This window comes from Dipteris shenzhenensis, chromosome 17, assembly GCF_047967505.1.
Source record: "Dipteris shenzhenensis isolate YYH24624 ecotype China chromosome 17, Dip_SZ_1.0, whole genome shotgun sequence".
Taxonomy (NCBI): domain Eukaryota; kingdom Viridiplantae; phylum Streptophyta; class Polypodiopsida; order Gleicheniales; family Dipteridaceae; genus Dipteris; species Dipteris shenzhenensis.
In genome coordinates this window covers 12,858,933-12,879,558 of record NC_141612.1, presented here as the reverse complement: position 1 = coordinate 12,879,558, position 20,626 = coordinate 12,858,933, and the positions used below count along the sequence as shown (strand labels likewise).

At 44.9% G+C, this 20,626-nt stretch overlaps 1 protein-coding gene across 5 annotated transcripts in view; it reads left to right on the top strand.

Moving 5' to 3' along the window:
• The window catches only part of SFGH (S-formylglutathione hydrolase), a 75,053-nt gene extending 55,024 nt beyond the window's left edge, over nt 1–20,029 (top strand). For all 5 annotated transcript variants that reach the window (XM_087388277.1, XM_087388278.1, XM_087388281.1 and 2 more), the window contains exons 7-8: nt 6,296–6,361; nt 19,592–20,029. In XM_087388277.1, coding sequence (XP_087244403.1) covers nt 6,296–6,361; nt 19,592–19,774 — 249 coding nt within the window. In that variant the 3' untranslated portion in view covers nt 19,775–20,029. The remainder of the gene's footprint in view (nt 1–6,295; nt 6,362–19,591) is intronic.
• Nucleotides 20,030–20,626: the final 597 nt, after the last annotated feature.

Genomic DNA, 20,626 nt, shown 5'->3' with positions numbered 1-20,626 from the left:
CAGTTCTCCCCTTAGTTGTTGGACACGGAGTCATTATTCCCTCTAGGGCTTAGTGGATTATTCTCTTGATTGGAGGGCGTAAGGTTGGTTTCCTTAACCTGTCTACCTCCAACATTAGAGGGGAACGTGTCATTATGTGGAAGGATTTGCTCTCCTGGGTCCCCATTGTGGATTTATGGGTGATTGGAGGTGACTTTAACATGGTTGAGTTACCGTCAGACAAAAAAGGAGGTAGAGAAGGAGGACTTCTTTCTTTGGAGAGAGCAGCTTGGGATGCCTTCCTTTTCACTACTGTGGTAGAGATACTTGGTTGGATGATGCCTTTCTTATTCAGCCACAGTCCCTCCTGTTCTCTTGGTCGAACAGGAGACATCAGATGCCTATTCATGCACGCATTGACAGATTCTATGTAGATGATTGGGCACTAGACAGAAGTGGATCGGTATGCATTGCTGCTGGAGTTTCCACTTCAGACCACTTTCCTGTTGTGCTAGCTATCTCAGAGCCTCACTTGAGAGGCCGGTCTGCCAGCATCATGATTCCAGATGCCTTGTATATAGAGGAGGACTTTACAGAGGTAGCCCTGCAAATATGGGTTTCTCATGTCCAGGGTGGGCAGCCATATCCATCGAATGTAACTGCTGCCCTTTCTGGTATTAGCGACTTCTACCACTCAGTTGCTTGTACCAATTATCAGATGTGAGATTGGTGTTTGCCAGCAGTTGGCAGCTTTGCAGAGGGAAGAGTAGAAACGGCCTTGAGATGCTTGGATTCAGGAGCTGCAAGCAAGGGCTCATCAGCAGATATTGCTTGATCAGAGAGTAGAGTATGCCTTTCATGCACGGGAGTCCTTCCGGGTTCATATGGGTGGTAGAGTCAATAAATACTTTTTCTCTAGTCTTGGCCCTAGACATAGTAGAGAGAGTGTATCCCAGCTTATTGACTCACATGGGGTTTTACAGACAGATCCAGATGATGTCATGCGCATAGCTTCAGATTTTTATGCCGCCCTTCTTACTGCAGATCCTGACACACAGGATAGAGAGGATGCTAGACAAGTTATTTGGCAGAGCATCCCTTTGTTGGTGAAACCGGATATGCATGTTTTGCTTGATGCACCTTTCACCAACACAGAGTTCAGGACTGCACTTTCAGGCCTTCACAAGGGCAAGTGCCTAGGTTCGGATGGCCTCACCCTTTTTTTTTTCATTGCATTTTGGGATATGATTGGAGACTACATTATTGCAGCCCTGCAGGGCATTTGGGACTTTGGCGAGACGCCTGGGTCACTCACAGAGGGTCTCATCCACCTTATCCTGAAAGAGGGTTGCAGAAATTTAGTGTCCCAGTGGAGGCCTATCACTCTTCTGGGGACATGTTACAAGATTCTGGCCAAAGCAATCAGCCTCCGATTGTAGCCCCTTCTCCCAGATCTTATCCATGACACTCAGACGGGATTTGTGCATGGTAGAAGCATTTTTTATATCATTTTCTCTTTTTGGGAAGCTTCAGAGTGGGCCATGCAGAGCGGCCAGGATCTAGCCATTCTACTCTTGGATTTTGAGAAAGCTTATGACAAAGTAGATTGGGGTTTTTTGGAGGAAACCCTTCTACGTTTTGGCTTAACTGATGCTTGGATCAGAGATGTTTCCTCTTTGTACAGATCAGCTCACAGCCAGGTACTTATTGGTGGGGTAAGGGGTGAGAGATTTCAGATTTACAGATTAGTACGTGAGGGATGTCCCCTTGCTCCTTTTCTTTTTTTGTTCGTGGCTGAAGCTATGAGTATCTATGTTAGATCTTAAGCTGACATCTTTGGGCTGAGACTTCCCATCAGAAGGAAAGAGGAGCTACTTGACAGTGAGTTGGCAGATGACACAACAATTTACTTGGATGCCATACCACAGACGCTCAGCATTGGATTTATTTTGCTTGATGGCGGGGGTGCAGATAAATTGGCATAAATCCAATGGCTTTTGGATGAGTGATGAGGCACTCTAGTTTGGGGGCTTGACATAGGATTCACTTGGGCTGAGAGGGGTGTGCTAGTCAGGTATTTGGGATGCCAGGTCGGCTTAGATTATTTCTTCCACGCAGTAGCTTGCTCCCGTGTTGGAGAGCATCAGGAGGAAGCTCCTTTTTTGGAGCTCAGTTAAGCTGGATCTTGCCTCTAGAGTTGTGGTGGTCAACCAGGTCCCTTGGCCTGGTTTGTTTGTTCATGTAGGTGCCGTTCTAGGGATTGCATCACTCAGCTCAGAAGACCGATCAGAAATTTTCTTTGGAGTGGGCTTGATGGCACCAGATGCGTTAGCTAGGGTGGCTTGGGAGACCCTCATCCTTCCTACATAGGAAGGGGTCTCACTATTACTGATCGAGATTTACAGTGCAGAGCTTTACTCTGCAAGATGGTGGTGCGGGGACTTATGCCAGGGCAGGAGCCGTTGAAGGTCTTTTTTATTAGCAGCATACATTCGTGCACACCTTCTTCGGGAGGAGACTGGATGAGCAGTATTAGGTGGATTTTCACCACAGCACACCTCAGATCACCTTCGTCCCCTCTCATGGTTGCCATACTGAAAGCATGGGCTAGTTTCATGAGCACTCTTCGGAGGATTCCTCATTCCTCTCGTGAAGAGATTGATAGGCAACCGATCATGTGGAATGACAGTATATTGGATGATCATGGCAGACTACTTGGTGCCTCACTCTACATGTGGTGGTCCAGGTGGGAGAGGGGACCCGCCTCATCATTGGGGTCATGGAAAACTTTCCGCAGGCTTTCAAAGGAGACCAGATCTCAGTTGACAGGACATCTCAGAGGGGGTGCAGGGAGGATCTTGCAGATTGAGGAAGCCCTTCTAGCGAATTGGGTAGACACAGATGATATGCCACTCACTTGCTCCACTTGGGCAGGTACTTTTACGAGAAGCGGTGTTCCTCTTCAGGTTTTGGCCTTTTGAGATGCACATGAGGATGCTTTGGTTTTTAGTGTGCATGATGGTGATAGATTGCTCAGGTCCACGGAGGATATCTTGCTTGAGTATGCTTTTCAGCCTATCAGGGTTGTAGGTCTTTTGGTGCAGGGATCAGATTCAGAGTGGTTCCTCGACCCAGACCCTCGGCTTCTCTCCACTGGATCTTGGAGGCTTTGGCTCTACGGGGGAGCTCCCATTAGGTATTTACAGTGGGACCTTGGAGAGTGGGAGTGGATTGAGGCAAGGCATCGAGAGAAGAGCATCCCCTTCTTTCGTTACATGGTCAGTAATGCCAAGAGATTTCAGCTCAGTAGTAGAGGTTGGAGACCTTCCAGAGTTCCTCATTGGGAGACATTGATATCACTGCGGATTTACAGAGGTGCTTTTGGAAGAGACTCTGGAAATCCCACAGGAATAGAAAGATCACTCTTTTTTTTTGGTTTTCTATCCATGGTGGGATTGCAGTGAACCTTTGGAGATCCAGGTTCAGAGCCGATCCTACTTGCCCTCGTTGCCTCTCTGCTTTGGAGACTATTCAGCATTGCTTATGGGATTGCAGACAGGTGAGGATGATTTGGATGGGCGTAGCCAGGATTTTCAGTCGCTTTGCCCACTCCCGATTCTTTATGACATGGGGCTCAGTGGCTTGGCTTTCTCTTACAGGCCCTCAGGTATTCTATGAGAGACTTAACTCCTATCGGGCCATTTCGATTCGACGTCATCAGGTTGAGTCCTGTTCTTTGGATGTAATACCACACCTTCCTTTTGCAGCTGTACATGCCTCTGTGGATATCTCTTGGGAGATTTCAGCGAGCATAGTAGCCTGGCATATTTGGAGAGCCAGATGCACAGAGGCATTGGAGGGAACTCAGGTTCATCCCTCGCACACATTGGCTAGTATCTGGACAGACACCGTACATACCTTGATGGCCGTATGGACAAGTATGCAGGGAGATTCCCGTGCAGCCTCAGTTAGGAGAGCTTGTTTCTTCAGGGAATGGAAGGATTCTCCTTTCTTCTCTGAGACTCCTACAGGGTCGAGGTGGCACTTTCAGCCTCGGCCTTGGTTGTTTTCCACCTCACTTTGAGGGGGTTTATTTAACCTCATGATTGATTTCATGATGTATTCCGCTTTGAGCTTGCTCTCGCGGGTTTTTTCTCTTACTTAATAGAAGTCTCTTTCTTGAAAAAAAAAAAAAAAACAAATTGTGTATCATATTGTACGCAAAGGCCCCCAAGGCAAGGAATTTTACAGGTATCTTGTAAATTTTAAAAGTGATTCGGCATTGGATGCCAAGTGGATGGATGAAGACATGTTGTCTGATCATCCACAGCTTTTGGTTATTTACAAGGAAGCTTTTCAGTTGAGGTCTACCGAATAGAAGCCGAGGGGATGTCACTAAGTTGTAAATATTCCAAAGTCAAAGTTTCAGATAATTAGTGAGTTCTTCGTTTATTTAATTATGTTCAAAAACTTATGTTTATTTAGTCAAAGTATCGACTTCGGACAAAGATACTTAATTTTGATTAAGTAAGCCTAACCTCAGTTAGGAAAACTAGGCTTCTGCCAATATGGTTAACTACGGTTGACCAAAGAACCAAAGCGTTGACTCCGTTAGAGAGTGTTGACTTCGATCAACGAGAATTGGCTTACGCCAAGATTTCAACTTCTGTTAACCAAGATTTGCCAACCTCGGTTTGAGAGACTTGGCCATAATTAAGGCGCTTCGACTGATGGTCAAGACCCTTAATTACGACCAAGAGGGTTGACCTTGGTCGACCAAAGAAATTGTTTTATGTTATGTGCACATGTTTGACTTGGTGGGGACACCCTTAGAGACTAGGATTAGTCTAGAATTTATTTGCATGCAAAAGCGCTAATGATTAATGGGTGCCATGGCTATGTGCGCTTTAATTAATTGTTGTAGGTACTAAGAGGGGTTGAACACCCAAGCCATAAGGAGCCTAGCAAGCGACCAAGATTTGTTCGCATGACCAAGTGCTTCGAAGATCCTAGAGTTTTTCCCTTAGAGGGATGTAACTAAAATTTAGTTAGATATTTTGACACTTGGCATGTTGCCAAAAGAATCGAGCCTGAGAGCTCTTGTAAATTCTTCACAATTTGAATTTGTACGCTGAACTCATGTACTTAGAATGCTCTCAAGATATAAGGGTCCAGCCTGACGTTTTGTCTTGGGCCCTAATGTGTGCAGAGTGAGAAAGAGAGAGAGAGAGAGAGATTGTTTGCAGAGAGGAAGAGAGCTGTGAGTAAAGCAATAGCGCATCAAATTTTCAGAAGAGAGTTGCGCCCTGTGTAGCTTTCTCCTGGAAATTTACAGATCTCTGTCTGCATGTCTCTGATCTTAGCATTTAGGTCCCCTAGCTATGCATATCATTTGCAAAAGACAAAAAAAGGCCTATTATACCAAAAGCTGAAACACATTGTGCTTGGAACACCCCATATAGGGGGACTGTAGGCTTCCAGCATAGCTTTGTATATGTATTGTAAACTAGAGAAAAAGCTGTAAATACATTGAGATGGATGGAAAGAGCCACAGAGCTCGGTTGTATGTCATGTATATCTTAGATAGCCCGGCCCCATGTTTGGTCTATCATGAGTGATCTAAGTTGCACATGGCATTAGAGGGGTCCCATTGAGAATCGTGGTGCTTTGGTAGCACGTTTGATTTGTTGTCCCCCTTTGCTCTGGCATGTGGACGCATCTTTTGGGTGTGGTTAGTTGCCTAAAGCTGTGATGCAGTGAGTAGAGTAACTAGAATGGGATGCCTATGCGAGCCTTGTAGATGTCGTGCTATTGATTAACAGCTAATAAGATTGGTCTCATAGACCTATGTCTCGCGATGATCACTCGATGTGGGATCCTTCCTTGTAAAGAAATGTGTGATCCTATGCTTTTTGGGGCCATGATGTGCTATTGATGGTGTGAGAGAGAAAGGAGGAGGGGGTAAGAGAACAGAGAGAGCAGTGGGAGTGGGAGAGGGGGAAAGATAGAGAACGTGGTACTGCAAGCAATCCATTTACGTTTCTAGTTTCTTGTGCTTTTCATGTGATGATACAACAAGTGCGGTTGTTGTAAAGGTTGGCCCCTTGTTGAATGCAATGTAATACTTTTGGATGGAGGGTTCAAAGAATTTTAAAGGACAGAGAAACCATGATTCCTTTTAATGTGAAAGAATTTAAGGTTGAATGTGTTAAAAGGTAATCTCATCCAATTTTATTGCAAAGCATTTTCTCATTTGTGTCTGTTGGCATGAGCCAAAGCCAAATTCCATTATTGAAATGGTATTACTATGTTTCAGGAATACGATGCTACAGAATTGGTGAAGAATTACAAGGGGCCTAAGACAACTATTTTGATTGACCAGGTAATTTTAGCGTTGTTAGAATTCTAGCCAAACTTTACATCTAGAGAGTTAGTTTTAACTCGCCAAATATTGTAGGCAGCTCATATATGCATAAAAATTGAGCTGGTATAATTGTAAAGTACCCAATGGATATTGTCATCTTTGTTGGTAAATTTCTTTGGACAAAATTTTGACACATGAACTACACTTGCTATCATTGATTGTCCAAATAGGTTCTAGTAGAAATAATACTGAGGACCTGCAAAATGGAGCTTCTCTGAGTTTCTGAGAAGGCATACTTTGTTTCGTCATCCCTTTTGTACAAAAATCAAGCTGGTTGCTGTCCCATGATTACAATGACTAATCGATTTGGCTTATTGGGAATTCAAGACCGATTGCATTTCAAAATTTGTGTCTTGTCATACTAGAATAGAGCAAGTTATTGTGATGGAGTCTCTACATGAGCTCCAAGCTTGTAACAAGGCGCTTATCATCTTCTTGATGTAGAAAGAGCTTGACCCTCCTAGGATGGACTCAAAAGTTCATTTGTTAAGAAAGAAATGTTACTTGAGCACAGATTCTCCTCCAAACTCTCTCTCTAATAACATGTGGAGAGGAGTAGATGATAAAAGACACAAATCTAGGTGTTTACAAGAAAACTTGAGTGTCATGATTGACATCGACATAGACGTAGAACTTTAAACTCATAGAAATAATATCTCCATGCTTTAAAGGCACAGATAATATCATAAACTCCTATTCATGAGCTAGCCAATTTCATTGGGCTACTTTTTGATTTTGGACTACTTTTTAATTAGCCTCTCCTTTAATGCTGGCCTGAGTCTACCCTTCACCTCCGGAGTGCTGACAGAAACTCTGTACGAAGACTTTGTATAAATGGATGCTCAAGTGGGTGTGGGGGTGTGGATTCATATTTGTGAGAGCATATGTTTATACTATAGTCTATACCCACCGTGGGGTGCTGATGACGTCAATGGGACTGACTCCTCTGCAGAATGACAACGAGGGCAAGTAGGGTCAGCCCCAAATCATGATCTGCACAGGTTCACTGCAATCCCTCCATGAATAGAAAGCCAAAAGAAAAGAGTGATCTTTCTATTTTTGAGGGATTTCCAGAGCCTTCTCCAGAAGTTCCTATGCAAATCTGCGGTGACGAAGAAGCTGTCCCAATGGGGGGCTCTGGAGGGAATCCAACCCCTACTGCTGAACTGAAATCTCCTGGCATTAGCAACCGTGAAACAAAAGAAGGGAATCCCCCTCTCTCGGTGCCCATGATCTATCCACTCCCACTTTCATTTGGGCTGTCATGGCACTTTACGAGAGAGTTTCTGGCAGAGTTCGGGCAAGATCCGGGTGGACAGACGAGATCATGAGCACCATCGGGGTCAAACAAGGGTGTCCTTTGTCGCCTACCTTGTTTGGCCTCTACATTGACGAGCTTCAGAGAGTGATGCAGACACAAGGGGGTGTAGGTTGCACTGTCTCACCAAAAGTAGAAGCTACAAAATCCCCCTCCGGGAAGTCCGTGATATTTGCCAGGGCTGCGAAAGAGTTTCTGTGAACCAAGCTTGTCATAGGGGTGCGAAGAATCCCTTCAGAGGGAAGCGGATCTATAGTGTACACAACCCCTTTCCCTCTATCCAAGAGGAGAGCTGAAGGAAGGCACTGCTTTGAAATGCCATGATCTTGGAAAGCTGCGGGGGCCTCTCTAGTCGGAGAAAAATCATCAAGTGCCAGGTCCAAGAGAGGGGCTACCGCTGAGTTAGAGGGAGAAGCTGCATCTGCAACTGGTGCACTAATGTGATGATCTGTATGATGTGCAACATCATTGGGAGCTTCCATAAGCAAATGGAAGACCAACAAGAATATTATTTACAGGTTTTGCAAGAGGAAAGAACATATTGAGGCTCATTGCTTCAAGAAGAAGAAACATGAACAAGAGAACCACCATGCCAATCTCCTTGCTGAAGAACATGCTGAACTTGAAGAGCCCCCTGAGGAGATGCAAGCAGCTACTCCTGGGTGGTCCCCCAAAAATGAATGTATTGTCTTTTACTTGGGTTTGATGGTATTGACTTCCCAGTTCAAAGTAAGGAGGGGTGATGAGTGATTGTTTGCCCTTGCCGGTTGCAAGCTGTGACTGAGAAGTCACTATCACATGGGAGGTGTTGGATAGTTGGACTCGCTCTTTGTAGTATTGCAGTGGAGGGGGGATTGGTCTACTCTTTGCGTGTTGGGTCTCACACTCTTTGCTCTGAACGGGAGGTGTCGGAGATATCATAGCCAAAGAGTGTGTTGATGTGATGTGTTGGTGTGTAGTACTAGAAGATCTAGTACTAGTCATTGTGTCAGCCATGTGTGAGTGCCACGTGTTACTATGGGACTCATCCCATATGCACTTGATGCAAGTGTGTGTGCAGTGGAGGTTGAAGGTTTGCCAATGGGGCAAAAGTACTTTGAATTGAAATGGGGAATTTTTGCAGGTGCTTGTTTTTCATGCCATAAGTACGGGCATTTGGCCTCTGAATGCCCTACTGTCTTGCATCCTCCTCCAGCCACTGCCATACCTCCTCCAATGGTTCAGCCAGCTCATAAGCAAGAGACTATTGGGTCTAAGAATCTGGATAAAAATGCCTCTAAAGCTGGAAAAGTGGCTTCACAAATCCCAGCCATAGTTAAAGCCAAGGACAAAGGTAAAGAGAAAGAGAAGGCTCCTGATAATGATGGCTTCTTACAGCCCAAGCGGGTTTTCAGGCAAAGACCCCTTCAATCTCGCCACTGGGATGCATCTACTCCTACTCCAGGCCAAGCTTCTACCTCAGCCACTCCCCCGCTTTCACTCAATTGGGTTGGAGTCCTCAAAAAACACATAGCTGTCTGTGAATCTGAAGAAGGGCTATCCTTTGACCCAGGGAAGGAAGGGCTGCAGCCCATAGGCTCTATCCCGGGTTGCCCTTTTGCTACTTCACTTATTAGCGATTGGAAATAGGTCCTTTCGCATGCTCATTGGGCCCCTTCCGTTTTGTCTCAAGCCAATTCCCTTCGGCAAGAAAGTATTTACTGGAGTGCTGTTTTTGATCCTCCATTGTCCCTCCAAGATTCAGGCATATAATCTCAGCAAATTGGGGATCAGGTGTATAAATGACGTTGTTGATGCTACTGGTCAAATGCTTTCCTTCCCTCAGGCCATGGCTTCCTATCCACTAGCCATGCATCACAGGTTTATTTGGGGAAAAATTGCTGAATTGCTGCAGCCTTTTCTTCCCATCCCTCCTTTATCTAACAGGGACCGATTACACGATTGGCAGCTACACCCGGTGGGCTCAAATTCTCGTCCTGTTACTCTTTCTGACCTAACGGTGAGGACGACATACTCTTTCCTCCAGCCGTCACCATGGATTCACTTACATTCTAATTCTCTTTGGCATATGGCAAAATCACTTGCTTGGTGGCGAAAGAATCTCCGCAATTTATGGAGGAGCAAATTGCCTCTGAAGCAAAAGCTTTTCCTATGGCGTTGTCTTACAGGAACCTTATCCGTGGGGGTCAATGTACTCAATTATAGAAGTGACATCTTATCTGGAGTGGATGAGTTCATTGGTTCCGAGAAACAAAATGATTTTAGAAGCGAAGCCTTATCTGGGGTGGATGAATTCTTGCACAGTGAGAAGGGCAAAGGTTTCAATAGCGATGTCTTGTCAAGTGTGGACGAGTTTATGCATATTAATAAATCTGGTGTCAATCAAGCTTGTGGATTTGTGAAAGCCATGCAAGATGTCCCAATGAGCAATGTTCTCTCAGGAGTGGAAGAGTTTCAAGGTTCTCAATACTCTCGTACAATATTGAATTCATTGAATGGTCCTAAGAGTATGTTAAAAACGAGGATGAGATCAACAGAGGATTATTCAATATTTAACTTTGATTGTGATATGGCCAAGGATGCAACGACCAATCATGGATGCTTGGTTACAAACAAATGTGAGGAGAAGAAGTGCATAAATACAGATAACAACATGCATGAGGAACGAAAATGGTCAAACATATGCATGAAGAGAAAGCAAATCCACAAAACCAACCAAAGAGGAAGAGAGTAATGAAGGAGGAGAACATGTTAAATGCATTGGGATATCTATGTTGCAAGCGAAGATGTATGTGCTTCATTGATCTTGCAGACATCAGGGAATGTAGAGGACACATGTGGCAAAGAAGAGGAAGCGAAAGAAATGAATACCTTCTCACAAGTCTCTCTTGCTTTCTTCAGAATGGCAATAAAAGACTAAGTTCAAGACAAAAGGTAAAACCTCTCGTAAATGGAAAAAAGATTTGCAATAAGGCATATCGCAATATTACTGAATTATCCCATGGTACATATTGGGATTTAGTCACCAAGGCAAAGGGCAGCAACAAATTTAGCATTCATGGTAATAGAGGAAGGTCCAAATCAAGAATCTCAATTGTTAGGGCAGCAGCAATTTTGCAAGACTTCATACATGAAAATGCTTTACCTCAACCTCATATATCTACCAAACTCCCTAACGGTGACGCGATCACTGAAATGCACCTTCCAATGGGCTTGACAAAGCTCGAAGTATTTGACTCTATTGCAGAAAAGAAAAGGCAAAGAGGGGATGCCGTAGCTTCTTCTCATACTTTGTATACTCTTTGGAAGAAGAACTTTGGATATGTTAAAATCCCAAGGAGGCAAAAAATGTCAAAGTGCAATGTCTGTGATGATTTAAAGCGAGCGATTGAGAGTGCAACATGTCCAAATCAAAGGGAATTATACAAAAAAAACCAAAAATCTCATCATGACCTTATTCGACATTCCAGACAAAAATATGCATTTTGGAAGGAGCAAGCTATTTCGCATCCCGATGACTACATGTGCCTTATTGTAGATGGCATGGATCAGAATACAACAACATCGCCTCGTTTTGTTGCCACTCCACCTAAATTACAAGGAAAGCACTTTCTAAAGACACATCTATGTGGAGTGTTAGTGCATGGAATTAAGTTCTTTGCAGATATATGGATTGATTCCTTGCCTCTACATGATAGCAATCAAGTTGTAACATCTATTATGAAGGCAATTCGCAATGTACATGTAGAAAAAGGTCGCCTACCACCGACTTTGGGAATACAAGCTGATAATTGCTGGCGAGAAAATAAGAATGCACTCATGTTTGCATTCTGCTCCATGCTAGTTGCTCATCGAATCTTCAATGAGGTCGAATGTGGATTTTTGTATGTTGGGCATACACATAAGGATATCGATCAGGTTTTTAGCACAGTCTCAAGAGAGCTTAAATGCAAGGATGTGGAGACAATAGATGACTTGGTAAGAAGAGATGGCAGGCAAGTTGGTGGTCATAAGGAAAGTATAGAATGTGAGAGGCTCAAAAGAATGTATGATTGGAAGAGCTTCATTCTACCTTTCATACAAATGGGTGGTAATGCATTGACAGGTCATACTAATCCACACTACTTTCATTTTTTTTTAAAGATGAAAAACCCGTTATGCAATGGCAACAGTATTCTCATGATACAAAATGGGAACCTGAAGAACCTTACAGTCTCTTAACTTCAATTCCCAGCAAGGAAAGGTATTCTACGACACTCGCAGAATATCACCACACTTGGAAAAGACGAACAAGGGCCAACTGTTAGAAATGACCCAACAGAGGGTACGCAGAGCGAGCGTAAGTAGACTTTCCGTCTAGATCCCTTCCACCTTGCTGTCTTTGCATCAGCCTAGGTGGGCAGCACTCTGAGCTAGGTCTGCAGCTCTACAGCTCACTTGTCTCCTTCTGGATAGAGGCCCACAAGTGGCTGATCTGCTGCTCCTTCTGCTCCCTGAACTGCTGCTCCAAGTGATGATCAAATGAGGGCTGGAGGCCCTCCTTTTATAGGCCCGAAGGGGCCTTGAAATGGGCCGACCCCTAGGTCTGTTTGGGCCGACCTGGTCTGTCACAAACTGACTTGGTTGGCTGGTCCAACCAGCTCTATAGAAGGGCCTTTGGCAGCCCCTTTTGGGCTGCTGCCTTTGCCCCTTCCTGCGCCTATTGCAGGCCTGTTTGCAGGCCTTATGCCTGCCCATAGACCCCCGCGATGCAGCCGTACAGGTCCGCGGGTTCAGGACCTGCTGCAGGCAATAACCCTGCGCACAAGCCTGCCCAAACAGATCGCCATGCTGCACCTCCAATTGCAGGTCCATGGCCTGTCCATTGTCTTGACAGCTTTTCATGTGCTGCCCAGGTCTACCTCCCCCATGCTCTCCTCATATGGGGGCTTACAGATGGGGAGGTGACCATTCCAACACCCCCTCTCACCGACACATCCAAGCCCAATGCCAACACGTCGATGACGATGCTCCAATAACTCCTTGGTCGTAGTAGTCCGTTTGAACTTTTCGATGTCGAAATCTTTTCGTGGCCTTTCATCCACTGGCTCTTGCTCCATCAGGTCAGGTTCTGCTTCCGCACACCATCCTGGTACACAGGTCCATCTTTGGTAGCACTTCCTGGCACGGCCTCCTTCAGTCACGTTCCCGCCTTCGAACTCGAGCAATCCAGCCGTCACGATCTTCCAGTTGTCCCCCTCATAATGAGTGAATAACCTGGAGTCTTCTAGGCACCATGCTCTTAGGGTCTGTTTCAACCCGTCGTTCCTTTGGCAAGGTCTGCAACCAATGAATATTTCCAGATAACCTGGACCATGAACTCTCACTGAGTTCTCAAGCAGGTACTCTTCTAGCTTTAGTACTCTTTGTCCTCTAGCAATCTGCGTCCGAGATTTGAAGAAGCACCAATACTTCCCCTTTTGCCTTTGAAGAAGGCCAATTCCTTCCAATCTCGTATCACCTGAGACAAATGAAGAGCAGAGTCTCTCCACAGCATAATATAAAGGCTTAAATGCAAAATATCAAGTACATACTAGACTGTTGTATTGCCTGTGTGTTTGCCTTGAAAGCAAACCCTGTACCTCATTGAGGCACCCACCAAGAGCCTGTGTAATCGTGTAGTATCCCCTTTTGAAGTACAGAATCCATTTGACCATGAGAACCCAGGGCCCTCCATGGAATCCACCCTCGTGTCAGTGTCGACAGCCACACACCTAGAAGGTACCAAGCGCTCCATGCTGTCCTTCACCTTCACAAAGGCATCTAACTCCTCGTCGACCCACATCTCTATGTCAAACATCCTCCCTGTGGTTTTTTGGTCAACATATCTGAACTCGGTAACACTCGGTCATGTCACCAGGAACAACTCTTTGATTACCACATTTGCTTTGGCCTCTCCCTTTGAATCTGAGTCGGACTCCTTTTTGTTTTTCTGATCCACCTTTTTCTTTCTGCAGCCCTTTGCAAAATGTCCTGGCGTATCACAGTAGAAGCACTTCTTCTTCTGCTTGCTCTTTGAAGTCTCCTCGTCATTAGAGTCGTCTTTCTTGAACTTGCCACTGTTCAGCTTGCCCTTTTCTTTGCCAGCATAATCCTTCGCCAGCATTGCCTTGTCGTCTTTGTCCTCGTTGTAGAGCTTCTCCCGAGCTTCCTCCTGTAGCAGTAATGGACCCAACTCCTCAAACGTCAGAGGTTTGGTCCTCTGTCCTACTGTCATAGCCATAACAAAGCTCTTGAAACTCTGAGGCAGTTTCCTCAGTACCATCAAGGCCAAATGGCATAAGTCTGTCTTCTGACCAACTGCTACCAGTTGATCCCTCACCACCTTGACCTTCGTCAAGCGGCTATGTACCGTATCGCCGAGGTTTGGTCCTCTGTCCTACTGTCATAGCCATAACAAAGCTCTTGAAACTGTGAGGCAGTTTCCTCAGTACCATCAAGGCCAAATGGCATAAGTCTGTCTTCTGACCAACTGCTACTAGTTGATCCCTCACCACCTTGACCTTCGTCAAGCGGCTATGTACCGTATCGCCTTTTTCCATATCAAAATTGTAGAGTTGATGCTGAAGAAGCAAAATCCGAGAGGTGTTGTCCATCTCGTACAAATCCGTCAGAGTGGCCCACCCGTCTACTGAGGTCTCGGCCATCTGGATATGTGGAAGAACAGAGTCCGCCGTAGTCCCTATGATTAATGCCAGGGCATGGGCACCTTTGTCTTCCCAAGCTTCGAGCTCCTCTCTGTCTACTGCCATGACTATCTCCCCTTGCTTGTCCACCATGTCCTCTTGTGATCAGCTTCCACAACTTCTGAGCCACTAAATGACTCCGGATCTTCACTTTCCAGATCTGGTAGTTGGTTTCGTCCAGTTTCCTAGACTCTCCAAAGTTAGGGATAGCGAATGAGAGAAAACTGGGAGAGGAGGAAGGGAGAGTAGGGGTTGAAGAGGCTGTAGAGATTGACATCTCTGTTGTTTATACCACACAGCAAAGTCAACCAAACTCAATTTTAGTAGACCAGAACTTTGAACACACTTGACTGAACCTGAGTCACCCTCCTTCTTGCAAGGGTACAATCCTCTAGTCGTGGAAGTCGATTCCCTAGAGCTTCTGAATCAAGGTCGTCCTTCAGCAAGGTCCTTGCCTTCAGGCTCCCACACTTGTGAGCCTCCTACTTGGGCTCTGATACCATGTTAGAAATGACCGAACAGAGGGTATGTACAACGGAAGACTGAAAGAATAGCCCAGGAGCTCACACAGTGTGGTGTGGGGTGTGGAATCACAAACTTCTTCAGCTTATGTGCATAGAATAGATGTGTAGACTCATCAATAGACAATGAACCAACTAGCCAGAGAAACCACCAAAATAATGTATTTCTGTCCAAAGCTATGGACACAATACAAAAGATATAGATCCAGAGTCCCACCAATGGTGTGGTCCTCTGATCTTACCACAAGGTATTTCTCGTATCTGCTGGCTATCTCTAGACTTGAGCCTGCGTGCTCCACCTTGAGCGTAAGTAGACTTTCCGTCTAGATCCCTTTCACCTTGCTGTCTTTGCACCAGCCTAGGTGGGCAGCACTCTGAGCTAGGTCTGCAGCTCTACAGCTCACTTGTCTCCTTCTGGATAGAGGCTCACAAGTGGCTGATCTGCTGCTGCTTCTGCTCCCTGAACTGCTGCTCCAAGTGATGATCAAATGAGGGCTGGAGGCCCTCCTTTTATAGTTCCGAAGGGGCCTGAAATGGACCGACCTGGTAGGGCCGACCCCTAGGTCTGTTTGGGCCGACCTGGTCTGTCACAAACTGCTTGGTTGGCTGGTCCAACCAGCCCTATAAAAGGGCCTTTGGCAGCCCCTTTTGGGCTGCTGCCTTTGCCCCTTCCTGCGCCTATTGCAGGCCTGTTTGCAGGCCTTATGCCTGCCCATAGACCCCCGCCATGCAGCTGTACTGCAGCTGTACAGGTCCGCGCCTTTTTCAGGACCTGCTGCAGGCAATAACCCTGTGCACAAGCCTGCCCAAACAGATCGCCATGCTGCACCTCGAATTGCAGGTCCATGGCCTGCCCATTGTCTTGACAGCTTTTCATGTGCTGCCCATGTGGCAGCCCCAATATTTCCAGGTCTACCTCCCCCATGCTCTCCTCATATGGGGGCTTACAGATGGGGAGGTGACCATTCCAACACCAACACACAGCCCACACAAACTGCTGAAGGAAGCTAGACAAGCCTTCACAAGCTTGTTTACAATAACTATGACACACACAGTAGAAGCACGAGCCACTACATCGTATATGTAGCCGAGATGAGCCAGCGCGTCTCCAATCAAGTCCTCAGCGTGAGCTAATTGCGCCAATCAAAGCAAGCATTCACTGACCCTTCGCCCAGCATCACGGTGTCTCTAGGTTGCTGCCAAGAGTCACAATCTCCGACTCTCATGGAGAGCTGAGGATCAATCATGAACTGAATGGAAGGGAATTAGCTGGGAGGATCAATCATGAACTGAACAGAAGGGAAGAAGCTGGGACACCTAAAAACTGCTTCAAGAAAAGCTACGGCTACCTTCACATTCAAACACGCCAATGTGGAAAGAGCCTCCTCCCCACAAGGTTTAGTGCCAACAATGCTCAGCCTTATCTCAACAATCATTTGGTTCTTTTGTTCTGCCACCCTCCTTTGTTTTGATGTCCAGGCCATCCTTAATTGCCTCTTAATCCCGATCTCCTTGCAATACCTGTCAAATTCAAACAATGTGTATTCGCTTGCTCTGTCAGTATGAGTTGCCACATTTTCCCTGCTAGAGCCTTGTAGGCTAGATTTTACGCTGTTAGGATAGTGAGTACTTTTAGTACTAGTCCTATCTAGGGTTAGGACACTTCGGACTCTTAGTCCTAAGTTGGGTTATATAGTACATGGCTTATCTTGTACTTTCCATCCATTAATCATTCTTGCAAATACACAACACTTGTTTCCTGCTCCATTCTCTCCACTGAACAACAGTACTAGAGCAGGTTGCCATCTCAACTAGCTCAGCCCCATGTGCATCACTCATTCCTCGTTGGCTGCCATCATCCTTTGGCCATCGTTATTCAGCGTTGCCTTCAGGTAGGAGCAAATTTGAGCCTTTTTTTTTTTTGGGGGGGGGGGGGGTTGACATCTAGCTGAGGGCAAGCTGAGTCTCTTTTATACATTTTTGTTGCAAAATTGTCTGAACTGGAGCACTCACAGATTGACTCTGGTCAACTCAGTTGAGTGGTTCTTTGGGTGTACAATCAACAAGAAGGGTATTTGATGACATTTACTGCGAAGACTAGCTTGGTTGGAGTTTGAGCTCTTGTGCCCTGATTTTGGTGCCATTTTCCTCTGCCAAGTTTGGGATTTTTGCTATTGTTTGTTAGAAACATGGTGAGAATGAGAGAGAGATTGGCTAGGTAGAGAAGAAGTGATACTCAAATGTAAACACCATGAAAGGCTCTCATTCATTCATCATCATCATCAAATGAGACAAGTGAAGTAGAAGCCTTTATAGGCTACACACAAACATACTAGCGCGCACACACACACACAACACAACACATCTCACACTCTTTGGCTATGATATCTCCAACACCCTCCTTCAGAGCAAAGAGTGTGAGACACAACACGCAAGGAGTAGACTGATCCCCCCTCCACCGTAATATTGCAAAGAGAAAGTCCAACTATCCAATACCTCATGTGTGATAGTGACTTCTTAGTCAGCTAGAAGACAATGAAGTCATGATGGCAAAGGTCTTTGTGAAGGCGGGCAGCAAGTGGACATGAAGAACCAGAAATGAATGGGCTGGTCTCGGGCTTCAAAACACAATAGCAAACTCCTTGTGTGCAAAAGGGTAGATATAGATGCCTAGTGGTGCTCCAAATGTGAACCCGAATCAAAAAGCAGGAAGTATATGCCCCAAAATACAGAACTGACTGCTGCAGCATGTCCGAAATCCTCAAAATGGCTCACTAGGGCACTCCAAAGTGCAAAAACAGGTTGCCTATGTGAAAGGAAGCTGATGTAGATATGCTGGAAGCCAAGAAACAGCTCGAAAATTTCTTCAAAGGCCTCAAAATACTGCAGAGAATGCTGTCAGGTGGTCGACTGCACAGCAGCAGCAATAAAAAACTGTTTTTGGCTTTGAAAATCTCCACATGTGCAGAAGGGACCAGAAGGAGGCGCCAATCAACAGGCTGTCAGGCCGTCAACGATGCCTAGACCTCCAAGAGCTCCCAAAAGGAGGCACCAAGATATGAAGGAGGTGGTAGGCTGTAAAGGGTATGAAGGCAGCAAGAAATGGAGAGGCAGTTGGCTATGGAGGAGGCAGAATGACGCGGAAATGAGCTAAGAGGAAGAGACAACCAGAGGCAGCTGCAGAAGGAGCATAGCATAGTTAGGGTTAGGTTGGAGGAGGAGATGATGTGGCAGGGCACGAGTTAGGGCAGGGCTGACCTGCTTTGATACCATGTTAGAAACATGGTGAGAGTGAGAGAGAGATAGGCTAGGGAGAGAAGAAGTGATACTCAAATGTAAGCACCATGAAAGGCTCTCATTCATTCATCATCATCGTCATCAACTGAGACAAGTGAAGTACAAGCCTTTAACACACACATATTAGCCTATGGGTTAAGTCCCATGGGGATACGTGGCACTTACACATCAAACCACCACTAGATCTCCTAGTACAACACACCACACAACACTCACACTCTTTGGCTATGATATCTCCAACATTGTTGTGGGGAGTTTATTTTCAAATACATATAGTCAAGAATCTTTGTGCATTTGGTTCTTTGAGCACACATTGCAAGGACATTTTGCAGGCATTTGCTGTCACATTTTGTTCGACGTTTGCAACTAGATTTTGTGGTCAGCAGTTTCATTTGTAGTGATAGCCTTGAGGCTTTGGCATTGCATTTGTGGAGAGCACTAGCAATCTTGCATTGCAAGTGGATCTGCGGTAGTCGCACCACTCCAATGATGTTCTTGGTGTCTTCGGGTCTCAACTCCATTCCGGTAGTGTTTTGCTTGATACAAGGTGACTCGATCCCACTCCGATGGTGTTCTTGGTGTCTTCGGGTCTCAACTCCATTCCAGTAGTGTTTTGCTTGATACAAGGTGACTCCATCATCCAAAGTTGATAGTTGGATCCGTTGAGCTTTCTGAAGGTGGGGATTAGCAACTGGACATCTTGAGGTAAACCCTATGAGTCGGTGAAACTTTGGTACTTAACTGAACATTGAGCATCCTCAATTCCGTGTATTCTTATGAAGTACATAACCATCAAATGTATACTTTGTTTTTCACTGAAGTCATTTAACTTTTTGTGTAAGTATTTGGAATGTTCCACTAGTCATCATCATTTGGTGCCTTATCACGGATGTCAACATCCAGTGTCTCATATGTGGATTCCACGTTTCCAAGTTCTTCACCCGTCGTGACCAAGATATAGATGAGAATTCAGTTGCAACCGAAGTTACTATTCAATGTCACCATGATTAAGTGTCAAAATGGTTTGTGGGTCTAGTGCAAGAGAAATGCCTCCATTGGCCAAAATAAGTGTGCAATTCCAAGACAATTTCAAACCAAAAGGACTCTGCAATTATCCTCATTTACAAGGTCTCTTTTACTAACTTCCCCTTTAAGAACTTTAGAAGGTCGTTATCGAATGGGTGAAACTCAATTTCTTTAGGTGTTGATTTGATTTCATATGCTTACCTACTTTAATTTGTAGGTAATCTTCAAGCTCATTAGTATGTAGATTTATTATAACCGACACATGCTTTTCTTATGCTTATTCTTCTCTGTTCTGAGGCAGGGTGATGCAGACAAGTTTCTACATGAAAAGCTGCTACTGCCTGAAAATTTTCAAGAAGCTTGCAAGGTTGCTGGCGTGCCATTAATACTTAACATGCAGCCTGGCTATGATCATTCATACTTCTTCATTGCAACATTTATAGATGATCATATCCGGCATCACTCAAAGGCAGTCCATCAGTGATTGTTGAAGGCAATGCTTGGTTAGTCAAAGTTACTGATTGCATGGGTGGTTATGGTCTTTTGTTTTCACAAGAGAATTGAGATAGCTGGATGTGTCTATTTCTAAGTTGAATGATGTATCCATGAATTCCTATACCGTACCAAGCAATGTCACTCCTGTTATGAAGTCAATGCATTGTGTCAAGTTTGACAATTTTTGTTCGTTCAAGGTAAAAATGATTATAAATATAAGCATGGATCTTGAAATCAACAAGTGTTTGAAGTATTGAAAATCTTTTGAAAAATTAACAACTTGTTCTTGAACAGTGTTGTATGTAAGTATTGCAGGGGATTTGTAGGTATTGCAGGGTATTGAAGTGTTGAAAATATTACACAAAACAGATGTAAACACGCATTTTATGATTCAAGAATATCACACATCCTAACAAGAGTTGCAAGTATTACGTGTCCAAGATATCCAGGCACGTTATTCTTGATGTTTTAGTGTGATTAAGGATGAAATTCTATCGCGTAACAAGTTTGTGGGAGATTCACAAGCATTTTTGCGCTTACAGGTGTCTCTAAACTTAGCCCATGTTACCCCCTTTCTTCCTTTGCTTCTACCTTATTTCTACTCCGCGATTCTTTGTTGGTTTTAACTTAAGATCAACTTTGTGCGTCTAATCCAAAGCCAGCTTATAGTGCCATGCTTGTTCATAAATTTGGCTACAAGTAACCTAGAGCGTTGCAACATAGTTTTCCAAGTTATGGGTATTGTTTACTAGTGCAAGTTCAAGATTATGGAGTTGTGTGTTTATTAAATTCAAGAAAACGTCAGAGGGTAGTTGAAATTACAATTGCAAAGGTTTGAAAT